At 36.7% G+C, this 23,564-nt stretch overlaps 1 protein-coding gene across 2 annotated transcripts in view; it reads left to right on the top strand.

Moving 5' to 3' along the window:
- The window catches only part of TTC7B (tetratricopeptide repeat domain 7B), a 144,108-nt gene that overhangs the window by 107,505 nt on the left and 13,039 nt on the right, over nucleotides 1-23,564 (top strand). For both annotated transcript variants that reach the window (XM_040601427.1, XM_040601429.1), the window contains 2 exons: nucleotides 1,208-1,348; nucleotides 6,407-6,609. In XM_040601427.1, the coding sequence (XP_040457361.1) occupies nucleotides 1,208-1,348; nucleotides 6,407-6,609 (344 nt within the window). The remainder of the gene's footprint in view (nucleotides 1-1,207; nucleotides 1,349-6,406; nucleotides 6,610-23,564) is intronic.

Genomic DNA, 23,564 nt, shown 5'->3' on the forward strand with positions numbered 1-23,564 from the left:
TCCATGTGCTAGGAATTTCTTCTGCTTTGCTGATTTATCTCATCACACTTAAGAATGTATGTTTTACGTCGCTAATCCCTTCTTGTTAAAATTCTTAGAAAACCTGTGATAATGAGAGCAAAGGTTTCATTTATTTCTTAACTGCTAGTGATGAGGATGATCTCGTGGGGTGTAGCTCAACTTGTAGAGGGTTCACTACTTTCTTTTGGAATACCTGCCATTGTTGACCATTACAGATATACTGATGGGCTTAGAAGGCTTCTTGTCTGATCCAGTATGGAATATTTCACTTCCATTAGTTATTAATCAGGCCTAGTCAGTCTGAGATTTTGTAATTTTAATTATGAAACAACTAGAGGTACGTTGAAGCTTAGATGGCAAGGAGTGTAGCTTAAAATAATCATGATCTTGATTTTTTAAAAAAAAAAAAAAAGCCATGACTAAAGATGCTGTCAGTAATTGGCTATCCAAAGTACAGTTGCCATTACATATTCTCTAGTCATAGAAGTTTTTCTAATTCCGTTACTTTGAAAAGGGTAGCATTTGCCAATGAGATTCTAATCTCACTTGTACATCCTTCATTTTACAAGAATTATGCTTTACGTAGTATGCTTTGGGAATGTTCTTTATGCAAGGGACTTTTTTTGCCACGAGGCATTTTAACTTGGCCTTCTTGATTAGCTAAGGTTTGCATTCAGTGCAGTTTAATTGTGTATTTGTGGTGGGGTATGTTGTGATCATCTTGTGTATTTTAGTTCTCTCTTTTTGTACTGTTATTAGTCTAAAATAGTCTTCTAATTGCACTCTATGGAAAGACGTAGCAATTACTAACATCAAAGTGCATGCAGCAACCTGAAGATTACAGCATACGATACCTTCACAAATCTTTTTTTGGATCGTACATTGCCAGAAAAGAGATGTTGAATTTAATAGAGAGTATACATAGTAGCAACCTGAAAATGTGTCAGGTATAGTTACCAATGTTCAGTGTGGGTTTTATATAGTCTTTCAGACCAGTATAAAAGCTCTCATAACAAGGAAAATTAACCTGACATTTCAAAAAACTTCTCCAAAACTTCACATATAAATTAAACCTTTTGGAGTTTGGGGTGAAACATCTCATGGAAAGAGTTATGATTAAATGTTTTATACAATGTGTATGGCCTTCATTCTTTCTGTGATGGTAAATTTTTTATCACTTCTACAGGTTCAGTCCATGCCACATCAATAGCAGCTTCCAGAGTGGAGCAAGCACTATCCGAGGTTGCTTCATCTCTGCAAAGCAGTGCCCCTAAACAAGGTCCCCTGCATCCTTGGATGACTCTGGCTCAAATATGGCTTCATGCAGGTAATGTGAAAGTAATATCATTTCTTGTTCTTTCCCCTCCCCTTGCTAGCCTAAGGACTTGCAAAAATCTGTTGGTTTCATTCAGAATCTGTTATCACTAACAGATCAAACTTTTTCCAGTTGTGTGTGTGGCACTGAGGCAAGTCAAGAAATAAAAAGCACATTAGAGTTGCTCATGTCTAAGATCATTTATGTAAGATAAGGCAGTAGTTTTATTGTTTTACTTCATGCTTATATTCAAGAAATCAGTGCTGTGTTTCTTAGCATTTTAATTTACCTATTTTGCATTAACAGTTTCATTGTGTGGAAGTGATTACAGGGCAGTGGCTCCCAGTTATTAATTAGTGTTTTAGAGAAAAAGCACAGAAGATTGGAAAGAGCAAGCTATGATAGTGATTAATAATAGTGATCTCATTTGGGGTGGAAGGGCTCCTCGAAAGCAACACAAATTAGAACGAGACAAGGTCCACTGAGACGTAGTGCAGTCACCTGCCCTGCATTGTGGCATCATCAATTTTAAGTACTTAGAAACCTTCACAGACAGCCATCCACAGTAACTCTTAGCATCTATAATGCTGATAATTTCTCAGCCTTCTGTGACAGCTAGTTCCACTGCTTATTTTCTGGGTTTTAATTTTTGCTGGTCATGTCTTGTTGCTGCTTATCCAACCCATGCAAGTGACTGCTGCTGTTTTTTCTACAAAGGAGTCTGGACAGTCTCTGCTGATTCCTTTTTAGTTCACAATATAGGTTTGCATACATGTTAGTGGTCTGCTGTTGCAATCTGCTGCACAGTCCACTTTCCATCCCTAAAAATACCTATCTCAGCAAGCATGGTCTTTAGGCCATATTCTTGATTACCAGCAGGAGGAAGCATGGGTGGGAAGTAGGAGAGAGTTGAGTTAGAAAATAAACTAAAGTGTTAAAGATCCAGTGGAAGGACACAACAAAGTACAAAGAGTACTCTGATTCTTTGCACATGGGGACCAATGAAAAAAAAATGGCAAGAGATGAAAGAGAGCTGCTGTCTGCCTTCAGAGAAGATCCTGCAACCTGAAGTCTACTTCTTCTCCGCTTTGGAATGATCCTGTTCCTGATACCTCTGCTGGTGATTTGTGCTGCATTTCAGAGTGTTTAGGTATCCTGCTATTCAACTATTTGTCCTGCTACAGTAAATGCCCTGAGCCTTGAGAAAGGAGCATCCTGTAGGAACATTCATAATAAAGTTTTCTCTCCCAGAAGTACAATACAAAACAGATACTCTGGAAGGTGTCTTCATCAGTATATATGGGTTACTTGCATAGAATACAGCGATAAAATTACTTAACGCCTGCCTTACAGCACATGTTCTTTAAATAAAAGTGAAGATTTACCACTGGGAAATCACTTCCTTTTTGAGACTCATGCCATGTTTAACTGTTTGACTCCCTGTATGGTTGTGCAATGTTTTACTACTTAGTGTAGGCGGTGTGTGTGTGTGAATCTAACAAACTTTAAATCTTAAAATACAAAAATTCAGAATTACTCTTCCCTGTAAGATTATAGAGACATGGAAAAGTTACATAAATATGTTCTAATACATGCAAAACTTAGTGGAATGTATTTACCCAAACTAATACATATGATGTGAAAAGGAGAAAATGCTTGTTCTTCTGGATATAGTGTCATTCCAGCTGTCATTAGTGCAAATGAGCATGGCATTTGGTTCAAAGAAGTTGTTGCACACAGTAACTGGCTTGTAATTTTTCATCTTAGGTTTGTTAATGGACCGTTTCAGCCTTTCATTTCTGGGCATACAGTGTAGAGATGGAGTATCAGGCTAGGGTCTGAAATAAAGTAACTTTTGCAATTAGTACATTCTCCAGTGCCTCACTATTAAAAACTAGACCTGTCCCTAAATGATCAATTGCTGTGATCATCCTTTGAGAAATGCATCAAGGCTGAACTCAGTATTGCTATGCAGCTTGATTGGAAAATATATTGGTTTCTCAATAAAATGCAAGTGTAAGTATTGGAAGTGTTTGAGCCAGAAGGCATTCTTGGTGTTCTCTAGGTGGAGTCACTGAGAAGAGCACAGCAGACTTGTCACCTGGTTTCTCTTCACACTGCTGCTCCCCTCTGAGGTTTTACTACAAAGTCTGCTGGCACTTGCCAGTTTTCGGCAACTGATGTATTTGAATTTGCCATGTAGGTTTTTAGCATTTTCATTCAGTTTGAAGTCATTATCTCAGAACAAACAGCTCTTCAGTTTCAGAAATGTCTTTAATGAGCTTTCATGCTTAACAACTAGCCACAAGCCCAACTTTCTATTTATTCTTTCATAGCTTTTCAAAAAGCCCATTGTATGTTCTGTTGGGGTGGTGGAACTTCTGGTAGAGAAAAAAAGAAGTTATTTTTAAAATAAATATAATAGCTTTAAACATAAAGGAATTATTTTGTTTAGGTTTAATACTTTTAGGAAGGTCTGATACTAGCTGTCAAGTTTCTGTGCTGCAGTTAGTAAGCAGCATAGCAAGATTTAGTATCTCTTACAGTAATGTAAGACTAATTTATAAGCAGTTTTGCAGCCTCTGTTGGCTAGTGTTAAAAGCCATTGCTATCGTACTTGTTTCCCCTCAAGGAATACAGAATTTCAACTGCAGTCTGTTAAATTAGGCAAAGTCTGCTTATTTTTCAGTCTATTATTGTTGTAGCAGATAATAATTTTTAGTTTCTGCATATCGATTGCTAATAATTACAGCTTTTACTTAGTACCTTTTACAGTCTGTGTAAATTATATTTTTACTAACTGTCTTTTCAACAAGCAGCTTGGGAGTGTTTATTTGAAACTATATTTCAAGTCTGATGGTGCTGGAGAAGAGACAATAAAACCAGGAGAGCTCAAATAGTTTGCATTTTAAAAATGTAGTGTATTTTCTAGTTGCTAAAATCTTGTTTCTCATGTAGTACTATTGACCATGTAGCTTTTAGAAAAGCACTCAAGAATGAAGTACCCACAGCAATACCAAAATATTTTAGGGTTTAAAAAAAACCCAACTCCCATTACCATTCATATTTTTTGCTGTATTTCCAGCTCTCAAATTATGGCTACAACTTGCTCTTCAGATTCTGTCAACAGTTAGTAAAAGTAAAATCCTAGAAAAATGTAATTTCTCCCAGATTTAGATTTTTATTTCCAAATTGTATGCCTTCAGTATCTTGCACGATTGCTATTCTTTAGTTATAGAGTACCATCTCTGACTAGATGAGATGGTTTTAGGGAAAAAAAGAAGTGTTGCTGGATCTACAGTTTCATGTGTTAGTTCTTTTTGTGGATGAGACATGTTTCCATAAAAATGCATTTCATTAGTTTCTAAAAATATACTGCATTAATCCATACATCCACATGGACAGACTATTTATGTTGGGTAGAATGTGTTCTGTGAAACACTTTAGTCAACTGAGGAGCAAAATAATGCTCTTCTGGTAAAAAAAATATGTTCTCCCATCAATAGGATTAGGTCTTAGAGGAAGAAAATAATTCATTCCAGCAACCCTACAAAAAACAGTTAAAAACATAGAAAATGAGTAGGACCTTTAAACTGTGTTTGCTCACCAACTGCTACTGCAAGTCCAGGTTTTGTTAGTCACTGTTATGAAGTGATGTTGATGAAAATAAGTATGGATGTTCATAGCAGGTGTCACCTGGAATATACACTCTGCTGTACCGAAGCTGACTAGTTAGGGATACTGTTAAGTCTGTCTGATGCAATTATCTTGGAAGAAAGCTGCTTTAAAGACATTCAAGCATCAGTCTCATTCAGAGTTTTAGGCATAATCCCAGACCCACTACTGTAGTGTGAGATCCTGATCTGACAGCCTGTAAACCAAGATGGGTGGCCTGTACTGTACAGTGAGAAGCACGTTTTGAACTAGATCATTTTGCTCTTTTGATGGAGCATTTTGATTTAAACCTTAATCTATAAGGCTTTCGTACAGAATGATACAATAGAATGCATTTATATGATTATTTTGAGGCTCAGTTTTTCTAGCGTCTGTACCAACATTAAAAAAAAATGGATAACTCAACCCAGAATCTTTAATATTTTTTTCTTGCGTTTAGTATCTCTTTATTTCCCCCTTCTCCCACTCATTCAGCAAGAGATTAAGATAATCCAGCAGGGTACTGAAATAGCAGTCTTGAAGAGTGTTCTAAGAGCTATTGAAGGCAAATATTTCTTCTGTTGTTAATTGTTAATCACTTACTGAATGAACCCTTTTTTTCCTGTATAGTCAATGTGATTTAGACAAGTGTGTGTCAGGCTACTCAAGTGCTTTCATCAGAAGTGATTTATGTTAAATTAAATACAGCTTCTTTATTATTTTTTTTAAAGCTACAGAGTTACATGTTCTTAGCTTCTAGAGGATATCTTGGATAAAATACTTGGAAATATGAACAGATTTTGTTAAATCAGAATGCTGATTAAGGATTTCACATATTCTTCTAATTTAACCAGGAAACTTTATACCAAATAACATATTTCTTTTAAAGTGCTCTGAAGTATGAAAGTTACCACTTTCATACCAGACTTGCCTTTTAGTGATCAGTAGCTGGAACAATTACTACTACTTCCTTAATGGGTGAAATGTAAAATTCAGAAAACCCTGTAATTAGTTGTGTTCACTTACCTACTGTAAGGTTCTCTGTGTGCTGGTTTGTGTTGGGTCTTCTGTTCTGAAATAGTACTGGAGTGCTGGCATGCTCGTATCTTAAAAATAAAACAAAGATGAAAGAAACCCAGACTTCAATTAAAAGTAACAAACTGTAAAGAGTTATCTGGTGTTTAAAACAGCTATTTAGAGGTTCAAACTCCTGTTACATTTAGAAAAGCGACTTTCCTAAAAGAATAATTAGCTTAAAATAATTTACGTAATAATTTCTCTTGAGATGCAAAACTTTTTGAGGAAAATAGTCTTCGTTTAGAATTAAGCTATTTACAAATACAGCACATGTAACAACATCTAGTCATGGTACAATGAAGTAACAGTCATTTATTGGTCCTCACATTTCTTCCACAGCTGAAGTCTACATAGGAATCGGGAAGCCTGCTGAGGCCACGGCGTGCACCCAGGAGGCAGCTAACCTCTTTCCGATGTCGCACTATGTTCTCTACATGAGAGGTCAGGTGGCTGAACTTCGTGGAAATATCGATGAAGCCAAACGCTGGTATGAAGAGGCCTTATCTATTAGTCCTACCCATGTGAAAAGCATGCAGAGGCTGGTAAGTCTTGAGTCCACACTCATAAGAACTGTTGTCTCAACTGATAATATTATGTTATGGAATCTTAACTTGGTATGGGTAACCCACAGTTTTGGATCTATATTCTTATTAGCAAAATAGCTTTGGAAACCGTCTTTTCTGGGTTTTTATTCTCTCTTCTGTGTGTATTGGGACATAAAAAGGATCTGCAGGCAACAAGACTATTTTGGTCCTGTTAACAGAGACTACAGAAAAGCAAGTCATTCTCATCTGCCTAATACTCAGTGCTGTTGGGAAATAAAGGTGGCTTATGGTAAGAGAAGAGTTGGATACTGTAGTCTACTGCTACCTAATGCCAAATTAAAAGTTTAATTCTAGATGTTGGTTGATTACCTTCATGCTATGTGATTTCTTGGATTTTTGAAAAGTAGGGAATCAGTCTTGACCTCAAAGGAATGTGTAACTTCAAGTACAAAGATGCCGTCCCCAGCATAAATACCTAAGTTTGCTTATATACTTCATATATACATACATACGTGTATTCGGTGCTTACTATGTTTGGAAAACTACTTTCTTTTTTTAATCTAGTTTTCCTCCAGATAGAGGAGAGCAGAACAGCTGTAATCAGCTTCTTACCCAATCTTTCTTTTTTTTTTTTTTCCCCAGAAGTAGAAGCTGTTTTCTGCCTAGGTGCTTATGAATTATTCAGAGAAATTTCTTGTGCATCCCTGAGGGGAACATATGAGACAAAGGATCAGATAGGAAGGCAGCACAGGGAAAGTTTTTTGTTCCACCTTTTCAGCATTTCAAGATATTTGAGCCTGCTGACAAATGCCAAAAGCTTCCTTTTTCTGAGGAAGCAGTCAACCTAAAGCAGTGCAGCTCAGTGAAATTGAAAGTTTATGTTTTTCTGGGTATCTTTTTGCCCCTCTGAATCAACCTTTGAATGAATAGTTTGTAAACACGCAATGCTTTTTAGAATGACTGAGAAATTAGCTGCCTTAAGAGGCACATGACATGAGAATTATTGTGCTTCCGATCTGGGTTCCCTTTTTATGAGCTTTTTCAGTATGAGTGCAAGCTGGAGGGTAACTATTCATTTAATCAGATTGGCCAGTCCTTTATAAGGATTTTTATAATTTAAAATTTTGTTTTTAAAAGCCTACCTTTTTTTGTACTAAGATGTGTTGAATAGATGCTGAGACATTTATGCTGCTTAAATACAGATATTAAGGATGTATGACATAAAAATACTTGCCTATGTAATTCCATTTGAGAAAAAAGCACAAGATTTTGTGTCCTTCTTGTCTTTTGACTGTTGCAAAAAGTACCTTGAGGAGGAAGTTTGCAGTGTTTACTCTTGCCTGTGTGTATAGATGAGTATCTGTATATCTCAACACTTTGTTTATGTATATTTAACAATTTATTATAAAGAGATACGATCTCAGTGGCAGCGGAATTATAGCAACAGCACTGTGGAGGTACCAGCCTCTATAACAACAGCTGAAACATTAACTTGTAGTATTTGCAATCACAATTCTAAGTTCACGATCAGTTTATGAACCACAGTTATGTGAAAAAAATACCTTCTTTTCTGTGATTAATTTGTTATTTTAAAATTATTTGATTTTTTTTTTAGCAATGCTTAGAAAGCAATATGAAATGGTACTCTTTCAACATAACAGTTACCTTAGAGCTTAGATTTATTTCATAAGCCTTGATGAGTTTCTTTTTTGGGCAAATACAAAGTATAGCTCATAGTAAGTTTATGTATAAAATGCAACAAAAAGGAAATAAGATTTGAGGATGGCACAGGTTCTAGCATGTAGCATAAACAGCCCTGCCTGTCAGAGTAAAAGTACTTGAAATGGTTGAAGCTGAAATCAGTTTCTAGGATTGTTTTTCTTTTAATTAAAATTTTAGAATGAGTGACATCTGACACTCAAAAAAATTCCCGATGCTAGTGGCTTAGAAATCTGGATCTTTGATTTGAGATATTATTTGCAGTTGTCCAGAGAAGAACAGAAACTAAATAAAATGTTCAGATTTGTATGAACAAGAATTGCTTATTGGCAGTAATTATTATTATTCTTTTATAATCCATCCATGATACATCACTCTGGTAAGAAGGAAAAAAAAAAATAAACTCTGAAGCTTTAATATCTTTCAATATGACTTTTTGGCCATACCTCTCTTTAAGTACTTATTCCTAAATCTACTGTTTCTACACAGAAAAAAACTTATAAATCTAAATTACTGAAGGAATGTGTGAAGAAAAACTAGGAAGTGTAGTCTTGTGGCTTGAGAACTGATGTGCTTTCTCCTGTGAGTTGCAGCATGCCCTGTGCTTTGGAGTTTCTGGGCAGACTCTTGCATTTGTCTCAAGTGCAGACTCCATATCCTGTTAATGTGACCGTGAAGACATGGTCTTTGCAGTAGTCTAATGTATTGTCTGGGTGCAGTTACCTTTTATTGGCTAGTATGATCTGTTAAAAGACTGTATTTGTCGAAAATTGCCATTTTCTAAAGGAACAAGTTATTATTAATAATGCTGCTGTCTGTAAGGTCTTCACTGATTTATTCCTGTTTTAAAGATGTACTAAAATGAAAAACAGGAGGAAATGGTGTGAAAATGGGAGCAGTTCAGAGGGGTGCAAGAGATGTGTTTATCAACAAAATGATAATGATAAATGGGAGCGTTTGGGGGAAGAGGTTAACTCTTGTTGTATTTGCCGTAGTAATGAAATGCCTAAGACAGCATGACATCAAATGGTGGTGGCTTGATTCACAAATAAATGATAGTTGGCTTAGCTGTATTCTGTTTAATTAAACTTCTTGGGAAATGGAACTGACCGGGTTATACTGTTACATTACCTAAGATACGAGATATTCTAACCGCAGACCTGGCTGCAGGGGGCAGCGTCTTGGTGTTCATGCTCCCGGCTACCAGTCCCTGCTGAAACGCTGGGGTTTTTATTAATTAAATCAGCTGAACAACAAAACGAGTTCTTTCAAAGAGAAATGCTGTTAAAATTCTCTTTAGTTCCTTGTGCAACTAAATTATTCCTCATACAGTTAATGCTTAAATCCATACATTCATTCACTGTATTCAGTTAAGCAATTCTCATTTTAAGATCTGCCTTGTTCCCAGGTGCTATTTGGTACCGTTTGTCACTAAAAGAAATTTTCTCCAAGCCCGGGGTTATACTGGCTTGCTATTTGGCTGGCTCTGACTGCTCACAAGTTGTCAAGAGCAAAGCAGTAGCCTGTCAGCATCAATGAAGTGTACTTCGCAGGGTGCAGCAGCAATGCTTTTGAACAAATGCAGGGTCCTTTCTGGTTTTTAACGGTTGTACAGTGCACTCAGGGAAAACAACACAAAGTTGTGTTCTAAAGGTTTGAAATACTTCCGTGTTTCAAATCGCTTTTTATCACACCCAATGAAATCTAAAATTTTCTTCAGTTACCGAACTGAAAAATGATTTGCACTTCAAATGAATGTCATATATACCGGATTGTCACCTGCCTGATTTTGGCCAGAACGGATTTATTTGAACAACTTTCTCCATTCTCCCTACCCTTTATCATCACCTCCAGATTTCTGCATTACTGCTGCCTTCCTGCTTTTGTCATTGTTTTCCTCCCCTGTGAAAAAAGAATAAACAGTCCTTTATCTCCTGCAGTCAGAGTGCTGTTGTGGAAAGTAGCCCTTACTGCTGATGTCTGGAAAGTCCTGAAACAGGCCATCATTCAGTAACGCCTGAAATGGCAGGGAGTATTTCAACCTATTGTCCAGGAAACAAATCTGTGTATTCTCTCTCAGGCTGAAAATTTCTGATCTGAATGTAGCTTTGACATGAAGTAGTTTTTCCAGCATCTGTATATCATTATAATCCTAGAAGACTAGTATTAAGTAATTCATCATAGTACTTGCCAGTTAATCCTATTAGTAGTTTAGCTTCTAAGAGTAGAAAACTCAAACAGAAGGGGAGAAATTACTTATCCAAAATTACTCATGTAGAAGTTAGTTTTCAAAAAGCATTATCTTAAAGAATTACATTCCTCACACCACACTGTTAGATATCTGTTAGTTTCCTATTGTTATGCAGAACTAAGTCAGATCTTTTAAGGCTTAGATTAACTATATGCGCTTTACTTCTCAGTTACAAATATATTGTTATTTATTTCCAACTATATTGACTTCTCACATTTTATTTCAGCCCAAGGACACTTTGCCAGAAAGAAGCCTGGCAGTAGTATTGGTAGCGTGTGCTTAAGAGCCTGTCAAGGATGAGCTGACCGAAAGAAAGGAAAAGCAGAGACTACTTTAGGAATGTCAGTTCAGGCCCTGTGTGAAGGGGTCAGGGGATTTAAAGAAGAGAAAGACTAAAGACAATCACCCAAACTAACTTTTTTCCTGCAGTGAGGCAGTATTCTCTAGTATTTATTCTTCTTTTCATAACAAAGACCTCATCTGGGGAACATTCACTAACTCCAGGCTCATCCTAAGCATAGTATACTGGTTCTTGTGGGTGGTTTGTATGTAACTGTCTACTGTAGAGCTAAATGCCAAATCTCAGTGCTCATTTGAGTCACTCTCTGAGTCCACCCCTGCGTACACAGTGGTTGAACGGAGAAATAACGGAAATTGGTTTTGTTAGATTTGTTTGTAAAATATTTGCCCTTCAGAAACTTCAAGGCTATTTCATAGAAACTAGAGAAAGCAAAACATATGTCCAGCCAAAATCTCACCACTTTTTAGAGAAAGTATTTTACTGTGATTTGACTGCTGTCACATATAAACATTTTTAAGTGGTTGTGTTCTCTACTCTTAGAAAACAATGCCAGTTCTACTTGCATGTTAAACTGGAGCATTCAGTTCAAGCGTCTCAAGGACCATTTCAATACAATTTAAATTCTTCACATGCCATGTGGCCTTGAAAATATTATTTCCCATTTTAGCCTTACAAGAGAAAACCATCGGTGCTTAGTGCAATAAAAAGTACATAACACCAACTTGCATAGTCATTAGCTTTTGAAATACAATAGAATGTGAATCAAGGTGAATAATCAAGAAAGTTTGTTTTTTCCCTGCTTGTTTCAAAGTTACCGCCTACTGTTTTTGAGCTCAAGAACAGCTGTTAAGCATTTCATACGGATTCATATCTTAAAGATTACCATTGGAGGAAGATCAGTAAAATTTCTTAATTCCTGGATGCTTTAGCTGAGTTTTACAGTGCTCTTTTAAAGCAGACCTGTTTTTGTTTAGTATTTGACAACAAAAATTGCTACAAATTTGAGTTTTAACTAGAATTTAATTGCTCTTTTGGAAACAGAAAGTGACTATGGGAATTTACTGCACTGATTTTGTTTATAACGTGAAAAAGTGAGCTCCCATTTACCCAGGCAGGACTGTCTATGCTGATGCTCTGAGAACTGTTGTTCTGAAAGTGGTATCTTGGGGCTGATGAAACATAGGGCCTGCTTCATAAAAGACTTTCTCTTCACATACCCTGTATTTACTCCAAATGGCTTAAAGCAGCTGTAGCAGGAGCAGATCTCTCAACAAGAAATACCTCCTCTCTTGGATACTTTTCACCACCTGAGAGTGAGCTCTACAAGGACTCTTGCAACAGGTTTCAGCTTGTCTGGGCTGTCCTCAGCTGACAGCCATTATGAAAGGGATACTGCAGCTGGGCTTAAATTAGTTGTTTGGTTTAGACAATCTGTGAATATCTGAAGATGAAAAGGTAGTCTGTGTGTAGTTGTGTAGCATACACTGTTCTTGCACTGGACAGAACTGGAGTAATGATGGAGAATCTAAGCTGTTGGGGTGTAGTATTTATTGGGAGTGTAGTAGCAATGGTTAAGGCAGCTTTCTGCAACTTTTCTTAAGTTTTTTTTTTACATAGATTTTTTAAAATTAACTTCCCTGAAATTTCTATTTGAAAGAGAGTTTCTCTCTGAATTGAAAAGTGGGGGTTTTCTTTCTTTCTTTTCTTTCTTTTTTTTTTTTTCACAGAGGGATTTTTTGCCTGGTATGCTCAGCTTTAACTTTCTGGTTTCGTCTGTTTTTGTGTTATCTGTGTAATAGATTTTTCCACAGTTTATCAATTCTGGCTCAGCTTGCCAAAAACCATTTTATCACTTCTATTTGTTCCCATTTTTAAAAATGGAAAATTAATTAGTGGTAGATGCTGGCAGAAGGAAAGGATGCTTTGGCTACAGTTACTCCTCTTTATTTGGCAGGTCACGAGTCATTCCAGTGTTTTTATTGTATTGTGTGGAACTGATAAAATTCCACCCATCAGATAATTCATCACAATTTGCTGTTGCAGCAGATCAGTCTATAGTGTGCAGTATTACTCCAAAGTTACTTTTCTTTTCTTAGAAGATTTTAAGTATCTTTGTTTTCAATATTCAAAATACAAGTAGCATTCATTTCAAGCTTTTGTTCATGTTTTATAGCATTAAGTCTTTGAACTGGGTCCTGTTATCAAAACTGAGCTATTACCAATTCATTTCACATAGAGCAAGTATGGGTTAATTATCATAATTGGGTAGGTAGCAACCAAATACCACTTCACGTTCAGGGAATAAAATCCATAGATCACAACGGCCTAGCCTGGATCAGAGGTTTGCTTTTGCTAGACATCTTAACAGATCATCTGAGGAGGGATTCCCTGCCCTACACTGTCCGTTTCAAGTAATTGGCAGGCAAAGGGCTGGAGAACAGGAGTGCAATCGCATACCTTTTGCATAATGGTAACAGTATTTCAGACAGGTGTGTAAGATAGATCCACTTGCCCAGATAGTCTGGGGAGTCTCACATATGTGGACATATTTAAAATCTGACAGCACACAACCCTCGACAATCCACTTGAGGTGATTCCACTTTGAATTTGGATGTAGGTCCCTTCCTACCTCAGTCATCTTGTGATTCTAGGAGTGCAAGCAAGACAACCTTTGTAGATAGAGGTAATGATTTCTGTTAGACAACATGATGGGAACACTTGTTTGCAGACAAAATAGTTGCGGTCTTCCTATTATGCAAGACTCTCCTTATTTTTACCAGTAGTAAAAATCCACAAAGCACAGATTTTGTTTTTTCTTTCCTCATTTCCATGGTGCATTGCCATAGCAATCACGGGGAAGGGAGATGCAAAAGATTAAGATCTTTCTCAACTCTATTCACTCATCTTACATAAATGCATGGATAATATATACACATATTCTGTTGTACAAGCCTGCCTTAGTATTTTGGACACATCTTAGTGTCTTTGCACTATAAAAGTGAAGTGCTGCCAAACCATGTGCCATGCAACCTAGTTGTTGTCCACTGGTCATTGTCTTGCAGGCATTGCAGTACCCCTCAGTTCCATAAAATGGCCTGTTCTGTGATAGCTAGTTAATAATGATGCATTTTTGATTGTTGTCAGTCTGATATTTTTATATGCTCGATTTGGCTGGTTTTTTAATACTTCGGCTATTTCATGATTTTTTAGGGTTTTTTTTAAGCATGCAGATACAATGCAACTGCAAGAATGGGCAGTTTATTCCAAAATATTTCTAGTCATGCTCCTCATGCAACCTGCTTATGCAATATGGTTGGGAAATGTCCATACCAAAATGTCAGCAGCAAAACGATGCAACTGAAAAGCCTCAGATGGGATCTTCACAAATAAAGTTTTTTTGCTTCTGTCTCTTTCTTGATGGTTTTCTCATGGGACATTCAAGGATACCTTCATGATCTGCATTGAGGCTTCTATAGGCAAAGATGTGTCTACCATTATTTAAAGAGCATGAAATATTTATGACTCTTTACAGTTGTTTACATGGAAAGTATCTCCTTGCTTCCTAGTACCAAACAGAGATGATGAAAAGACCAGCAAGCTAGTAAAAGCATCTGATCTCAGCATAATGAAAAATTTACTTTTTCGGCCTTTATTGTAGGTGTTAGGGTAATTCTATCCAGAGTCTTTCCAGAGTCCTTCCATCTCCTTGCACATTTTACCATCTAAAGGGCTGACTACATGTAAGTCATTGTCACTTGGGTTTTGTTGATATCCAGAGTAATCTTTGTCTTTTCCTCCATGTCTTTTGCTGGGTAACTGGCCACCTAAAAGAAGATGGAGGGAAAAAAATAAAGATTTTTAATAGCGGAAAAATACTGACAAGCAAGACTAATGTAACAGAATGAGAATGTCAGTAGTCTTGGTCCCAGTAATTCAGAATATGGCCAGGAGGCCTTGTGTCAGTAAAGTGCTAATAGTTGCTCTTGATATTTAAGTTCTCCTTGTTTAAAAAAAGAATAAAATGAAAACAAGAGAAGGCCTGGAAGAAATTGAAAATGTGTGCTATCCCCTACTATCCTTTGTAGTCTCCTACATCCCTTTTTGTGGATACTTGCTGGTGTTTTTTTGCATGGATCTCAAAAATACAATTTTTATTTCACTCTGTGTAATTGCCTTTCAATATGAGAATTGCTTTGCAAAACACTTTTTAAATTAGGTCATTCTGCTGAAGTATGCACTGTGCTAATTATGATTATTTTGCTTCTCTGGGCATTTTTGTGCTCATTGAATTTATTAAAGTATTACTTTATGGCTGGAGCTGAGGACTTATACAGCAGTCAAGGCTATGTGGTACCTGGTATGCATGGCTGTCTTTACTGTAGTCTGTAAGGGCTTTTGCTTGCAGGCAACATCTGGCATCTAATCACTTATAATGTAATTTCATATAATTAATAATGACAAACTTTTAAGGATTTATTTTGGGGTAAATATAAAGAATATGACAAAGACTGGAGAAACCAGCCATCCTCAACTTTAAATGAATGAAAGGGATTTTATTTTCTTTTTCCTGAGAGAGGTTCTGTTGCAGAATTCAGTAGGTGAGAACTCATTAACTACAGGAAAACATTTAAGGCATGAAGTCATTGTCTACACACGTCTTTTTTTTTTTCTTCATTTCTTGTGCTGGGTAACATTGCGTACTGGTGAAATAGAACTAAATGCTACTATCAACAGCAACCTGAATGAGATAAACCATTTTATGTGGTTTAGTTGTGGTTGTTAGTAAATGTGTGGGAGAGACTTGCAGCGCTGTAGCCAAGTGTCAGGCTGAGCTCTTTAGCAGCCCCTGTTATAATAATATGTTATTATAAAATTGCTTATGAGTTATCAGTGCATGTATTTTGCTATAAATCTCTTGCAGTTCTCAGGTGCATTTCTGGTGCACTGATGGAATTAGCTTTTGCTTTTTGCTTTACATCTATCGTAGCAGGGCTTGGCTTTCTTTAGCACAAGCTGTTTCCTGAGACAATGGGCTGCTTTTGAGAGGACCAGAAGTTACCTAATCAATGATGATTCCTTTTTTCTGACTAGGAACTAAAATCGTCTTGTTCTTAAGAACGGTGCTTTATTGTACCCTCATAAAGCAGAAGGTGGCCTACCGTAATGCAAAACTAGAGATCTGGAAGCCACTGTCCCTCAAGAAATTGTTGTAGTGCTTGCTTTTGCCACGGTTATGTCAAACAGCTGCATTCCCCAGATAAGTTGTCTACTCTGGTACAGAGTTTTTTCTGCAAATCCCCAGCCTGGTACAGTCTTTTTATGTCTCTTTATCTCTCCAACTCATCTCATTTTAAATTTTATTTGAAGACCTTTTTTCCATTTCCTGAAGCTTTACTTCCCTGCTAGTCAGTGTTGTACTTAGCAGTCCTTCCCTTGCTCATGAGTCTACAGCTGAAAGATGGTTTGAGCCTTGCGCTTTGGAAGGATTCAGCCAACTTACTGTATATGGAGAGCATAATGTAATTTCTCCAAGATTAGTTTTCTTTAAACACAGACTGTGTTTTCTGGTAGCTAACTGTTTTAGATGGAGTTAAAGTATTGACCTTTAAGGTTAGTGCCAGGCTATTTTTTATGTCAGGATATTTTTTTAATCTAGATGATCAAACTAACAGAGGAGGCAATTATTTCAGTGAGCTTTAACTCATGGGAAAATCTGAACTGTGTTTTGTCCAACTGGAAACTGTTCCTTTCTAAGGTTTAATGGTTATTTTCCCATTATTCTTCATATTAGAGTATATTTTTTCAACAAGTAACAGTAAATGGTATAAAGAAAGTTATGTGCAGCTACTGTTCTTCAGAAAGCTGCCATCTCTTGGTTTCTCAGTAGGGGAGAGGAGATGAGCTGTTTGGCCACCTTGCATACTGTATCTCACTACAGAAGGCCGGTATTTTCTCTAAATAAAACTGACTGCTCTCTTCTGTAACAAGAGTTAGAGAATAAGAGATGAGAATGGTCTTTTATGTAAAACCATTGTGGCCAAAGCTGCACGTGCCACAAAACCAAGGTGGACTGCAGCAGCTCTTTACTAAAAGCCTTTGGATTACTTTCTTCTCTACTGTAACTTCATTGCAATCAAATTTCATTGTCTCTCTTGATACTTATGTGCTAAGACAGTGTTTTAAACTAAGGTATGGCCTGAGGCCAAACCTGGAAGTCTACTCACCATCATCCATCCCTTATGGATGGATGGACTAGTGGAAACTAGTTCTTAACTCGTTTTTATATGCTTATGCTGCTGTATGCCATCTCTAGTTTGATTAGCTTTCTTGTATTGAGCTATATTGAAATTTCACTGAAATCCAGAAAAATTAGTTTTGTAAGGCTTTTTTCTTTGTTTTTTTTTGTTTGGTTGGTTGGTTTGTTTTGTTTTTTTTGTGGGGGGTGTTGGTGGTGTTGTTTTGGGTTTTTTTTTCCCCCTCGAATTAATCTATCTAATCAACCACTGTACAGGCTAGCTTAGTGTCTCACCAGTGATAAACACATAACTATTTTATTCCACTTTTCCCTATACCGTACTGCTAACCATTCCTTTCTTCAACATTTGCTCTAAGGGACAACTTAGACATAAAATAATACTTTTCTTTTTGAAATACAAACAGTATACTACTTTTTGGTAGTAAAAATGCTTCCACTATTAACTTGCTAGTTAGTCTTTGATTTCTTTTATTTTTCTTTTCTCTCCTTTTCTAGGATGGAGATAATCCATTTCTCATAGCTTAATTATCTGGATCTCTCTGGTTTTGTTTTTACATTGGCTTGAAAAAGAAAATTCCTTTACTTTTACTTTGAAAGTCTGGATGCCTTTTTAATCTGATTCTCTGTTGAGCCAAAAGGATCTTTTCATGCTGTTGCTATGACGTGATGTAAAATTAACATCAGCACTAAAGTTACAAGCCAGTGTCTTGGTAAACTGGTGTTGATGCTGTACTTTTGGCATTGTGAAAGAATGGTCTGAATTTCAATTGCTGTTGACTTAACTGGGTAACGATTGAAAAGTCTGGTCCACCCTGCCAGCTCACTGAAGCCATAGTAAGCTGATCATGTTTAACTGGGGTACTGTCTATATCTAAATCAGAGGCTATGTGGTACACTTTATTTGCTTGAGCCAGTTATCTATGTGTAAAAGCACAAGGATCAATGTTTTCTAAAACTAGACTCTTTCGAGTACTCTGCCGTCTGCAAGTAAATATATCCACCATGTCTTTAATCCAAGTTCATTTTACATGAAACATAGTGAACGCAGATTTAGTGTTAATGCTTGTAATGCCACTTCTGTCGTGATACGCTACTTGGCTAAACTGATATGAGTGGGAAAATACATCATGAGTGAGACTTAGTAATGCTAAACTTGAAAACAGAACGCTATTTTAGGCTTTCATCGCTTTTTCAGTCAGCAGTGCAGTGTTGATCTGCATCTTCTTAATTCTGATACTAATGTGCATGGATTTTATAGAGAGCAAAAAGGTAAGAGCTTTTTAATTTCAACGGTTAATCATGTATGTATGAATCCAGTATGTATGTTTTTTTAAAACACAGACTTTGCAATCAACTCTTGGCATTTGAAAAAAGTACCATTAGTTATAGTCTTTTTTTTTTTTTTTTACCTTCACACTATAAATTTTTCCATTGTTGAACCAAGACCTGATTTAAGTCTTGAATTCAATATTTGACATTTGGTTGTATAGCTGCATTTTTAGTTTCAGCTCTTTATATTTTTAAGCATGAATATTTAAGCATCTGAGCACGTTTAGAGGAATAAGAAGTAACTGGCTAAGCTGAGTGGATGCAGATGTGGCAACTAAGACAGTTGGTGTGGCAGATAGTAAGACAATGATTGAAATCTCTTTTACCCTTTTTCTAAACCTAAAGTCTAGATATTTTAAAAAGGTTATAGTATTTGTTTTCATAACAACTTTGAGTGGACAGCGTGTTGCAAATACATTTGCCCTGAAGTATGTATTATTTACTCCCAGTCAAGAAACGAGGAATCTGAGGCATAGATGCTGCAATTTACCTAGTTTTAAATACAACACAAGCTTCCTGATTTCTCATTTTGAGCATCAGATTCATGGGACTCACATTTAATGCCCATGCTTATTATTTACAGTGCCTGTGCAGTCTCAAAAACATCGTTTTCCCTACAGGGATCTCCAGTATATCAGCCAATCTGGTTAAGGCAGCTGCATCAATATTCCTGCTGCCTGTTGAAGGGAGCCTGCAGGGTGTCTTATGTGGGTTTTGACTTGCAAATGATTGGCAGGCTTTAGGAGGGTTTTCCCTTACGATACTTAAATTTAGTAGTGTCGCTGATAGACCTCCTATTAAAATGTAGATGATTAAAACAGTTCTGTCATTTATCAGTGAAAGTTTATGTTTTTGATAGTGCCTTTGCATGCAGTTTAAGTAAAGGGATATGGGGCAGTTCCTTGATAGCCATTTCAGCTCAGCCAAGTAAAATGAGGCCCCTGTCTCAAATCCACTCCAGAACTTTTAATACTTTTAAATAATAAATCAGTTTGTTTACCTACATCTCTCTTTCCTGCAACTATCTTTCTTTCTGGAAGATTTTGTCAATGTTGTCTTGGATTTGCTCAATGAATATAGTATTTCCCAAGTCATTACAGTTGAGATGACTGGTGAAGGAGATGGCTGCTTGCATGGCAGACTGTTTCAGAAGTATCTGTGGCAACAGTACTTTATGATTCCTTTTTGATGGGTTTTGAGAGCTCAGTTAAACCTTAGCACTGTTTCATAATAATGTACTTTTATAGGTAATGAGGGTAAATGGCTTCGATAGATCTTTGTTTCTTATCTTAAGTTATTACTTGGTAAAAAGTTCAAAACTCCAGAAAAGCTAACTTCAAACCAGCACTAAATATGAAGTCTGTGGATATAGAGATCTGAAGGAAAACAGATTGCCACTTTTGTTATAATGGCTTGTTAGTTTTTCTCAGATGTTCTGTTCAGATCTATGCTTTGATGCATCTTCCTGTCCTACAAATCAGACTCCTACTTGGGTTTGAACAATAAAGAGCTAAGTCTTGTTTTACATCCTTGGGGGAAATTGGAGGATGTTGTAGACCCTAACATGAACAGGTGAGCACATATATACTCATGTCAGATTGGAGAACTAATGTCACAAATTTCCTTTTGCTGTTGTTTGTGTGCTCATGTAATAACCATTATATGCAATAAATACAGTTTTGAGTAAGATTTCTCAGGCTAGCTTTTTCTTGAAGAAGTGTCATATCCTCTGGGAAAGGGGATCAGTTTGGTAAGGTGTGGCAAAACATAACTCTGCTCCCACTCTGTAATTAGTGGGTGGTAAACAAGAGAGGGCAGTTTATTACCTTGAAGTTTGTCAGAACGGTTGTAAATAGTTATTATTGTCCAGATGTTGAGGTTGAATGTAGTTTTGTACTAAGGTGCACTTCAGAGTCTGGGAAACTAAAAAAACCCTTTGCATAACAATGCATTGCAGCTTGTTTCAGGTCAGAGATTTGCAGAAAGATTTGTGTAGTTTATACTTGTGTGGTGGCTTTTTCACACAAATCTGAGAAATCCTGCATTTTAATAGATGCTGTTGTGATGCTTCAAGGAAGCCGGCTTTCAAGAAACAGCCTTTACATTGAGTTTAAAGTTGCTTTTAGAAACAGCTTTTCTTCCTTAAGAGTTGGCAGAGAACTGAAGAGAAAAGAAGTATTATCAAAACATTGAGATGTTAAAATGGAGTGCTCCTACTCAAGAGCCCCATATCTTCACATAAAGCATTTGACCTGGAAGAAATCTTCAGTCTTTAGTACTGCTCAGATGAACCAAGCAAAGCAGTTCATTAGCAAAACACTTACTTGGCAGAACCGTTAAAAGCTAAGCACTGTGAGGAGTGACACTACCTACAACACTTGAGCAATACAGCATGGCTTAGTAGGCCCATTAGGATGCAGACATTTGATTCTTCGTTTTTTTTCTAAATACTAAGATGTTTTTAAATGCTTCCTTCTTATTCCAGAAAACTTCATAAGTGAAGTTATGGTTGTTTCTTCTATGAACATAGCTGAAATTAACATTTGAGCCCACATTTTTTCTAGGTTTTAATTCATTGATTAGTCTTTTTAATCAGTGATGCTGGTGAAATAATTCATTGCAGCTCAGTGTGCTCAATCTCCCTCAGCCACTACTGATACACTATTTATATCACACACATTGAACTTGCTATTTAAGACTGATATCCTTAGGAAATCAGGCTTACTAAATCATTACTGTTTGTTTGTGTGTCAGCTTTGCCTTCATGGCTAAATGGCTAAATTCTTTAGCCAGTTTCATCTGGACGGAAGAGGGAATGATGTAAAAAAAATAAAAATAAAAAACACGCAAGTATTACAAAAATAGAGGCTGGAGTAAAGGCTACCAAGGCTGTTTCATAATTTCTAATTTTTATTAGATATCAGCAAGTGCACATAAGAGTGAGTGTGTGTAAATTCTCTGCTGCAGGGATATAAACCACAGAGATTAGAAAACCAAACCAGGCTTCATAACGGTCCAGTGCTCATGGAGATAGTTATTAAAAGTTAACTTCTTAAAATTATTCCAGAACATAACATAATGCATTCTGCTACATTAGGTTAGTTAGCTATACGACTTGATAGCGTAACATATTCAGACCAAATAGTGAGTTGTGAGTGTTATAAAGACCTTATCAGTGAAGGGCTATGGAAATAAAAAAAATTTTTACAAATCATGCAGTTCAAAATTTCTTCTGTACAATACAGTGTGAAAATGGTTTCAGAGCTCTAAATCTACATGGTCAAAGGTTGTGTTAGGTAGAAATTCGGAAAAATTCTTGCCTTCTATCAGAGGTGGTCTGACTTACTCAAAGAGAGGACTGCTTTTGCCTTGGTTTCTGAATTAAATTTTCTCTGCTGGTAAGTGGTTTTTGCTAACTTGAAGTAATTTAAAATAAAGAAATAGTTTTAAAAGTATATCCTCTTATTTTCAAGAAAAACCCTTTATTTTCTAAATGGGGGCAAGTAATAAATTAAGGCAGACATTGTCAAGTGGGTTACAAATGTTCAGAAATCAAGCAAGTGAACCTATATCAGCTGCACAGCCATTTAAGTTCCCAATTTTGTCATGGTCCTTGTTAGTTTGTCCTGACAGCTGACAATAGCTTCTTTGGGATTCTGTCTGGGTTTTAATTTATGACCATTTGAAAAAGTGGTAGCCACAATGGCATCGGAACAGATGGTATTATGAGGGTCAAGGACCCAAAGACTTACCAGAGGGCTACGAAACCCTATGACACAAATATAGTCTGTGATTATGCTTTGTCATGTTAATGGAACGCCTAGCCAGAAGTTGGTAGGTTACAGTTGCCAGAAATAACTGTTCTTGATATAAAGTCTGAAACAATATGAAATGCTGTCAGATCTATTAAAGTAATTGACACATCAAATTTAATTTCCTTTAAAATTGTGATATGATAGCGTGAGCAGCTGGTGATCTCTATAGAAAATAAACCATGTAGCTTTAGGCTGGGCATCCAAACTCATCTCATTTGCTGCAGAATCAAGCCCTAAGCTTCCTAAAATTGGAGGAGGTTTTATTAGTAGGTGTAGTCTTTCTGCTATGTGCATTACATTCAATTTAATGTAACATTTATTTCTGAATATTTTTGCTGAAGATAAAATCCACAGATGTTTAACACAATAGCCGGTAGGAAATGTTTGTATCTCACCTCAGACTCAGCGACTGCCTTGAGTTCCAGAATTCCCACCTTCCCCACCAAACCACACTGTTGCTGTAGTCCCTATCCTTGAAAGTGGAAGCTGCCACTCTGCATTTCAGTGCTTCACTCGGTGAGCATTAACTTCCCAGTTTGCTTATTCTGATCAAAACCTAGCTTTGTGTGGGAGTGCCTCTTCTGCCATTCTTCTGTTCTTCCTGCCAACTGTGCTCCAGTGAACTAGAAAAGTGGCTCAAATGGAAAGATTCTGACACTCTGGGAAGCAGCTGCCTGTCAGCTGACAATAGTTAACCGAAGGAAAGGACTGGGGGCGAAACGGCATTTGGAATTACATTTTCTCTGCAGATTCTAACCTTGTGCCCTAATTTATTATACAGTTTGGAAAATGGATTTCAAAAGCCATAAACCAACCACAGCATATGATTTAACATGCTGTGTCAATCAGTGCAGTGATGGGTAACCATTCATAAACAGTCCATAACTGCATTAAACTCGTCTTTTGCCTCAATCTTTAACAGGAATGTGATATTTATCATGGATGGCAAAAGTAAAATTAGTAGTGGAAATGAAAGTACAGAAATGGTGGCAAGTACTTGCTGGTGGAAGAGTATAGAGGAGTTGGCCAGAATTCTGGAAGAGCTAGCAGATGAAATAACAAGTTGTTAGTCCAGTAATATTTAGTGAAACCTAAGTTAACAGAGATTGTAGCATAGTTAGTATACTACCTCTGCTTGGAAAGAGCAGTTGCAGGAAAAAGGCATCAGTTTGATTAAAAGTGAGAGTTGGAGACCCTTCAGAAAAAGAAATACGATGATTCACAAATATAAAACGCAAGAGCAACACTGAGTATGGAAATGACTGGGGAGAACAAAGAGCT

The sequence above is a fragment of the Falco naumanni genome, chromosome 7 (genome assembly GCF_017639655.2).
Source record: "Falco naumanni isolate bFalNau1 chromosome 7, bFalNau1.pat, whole genome shotgun sequence".
NCBI lineage: Eukaryota > Metazoa > Chordata > Aves > Falconiformes > Falconidae > Falco > Falco naumanni.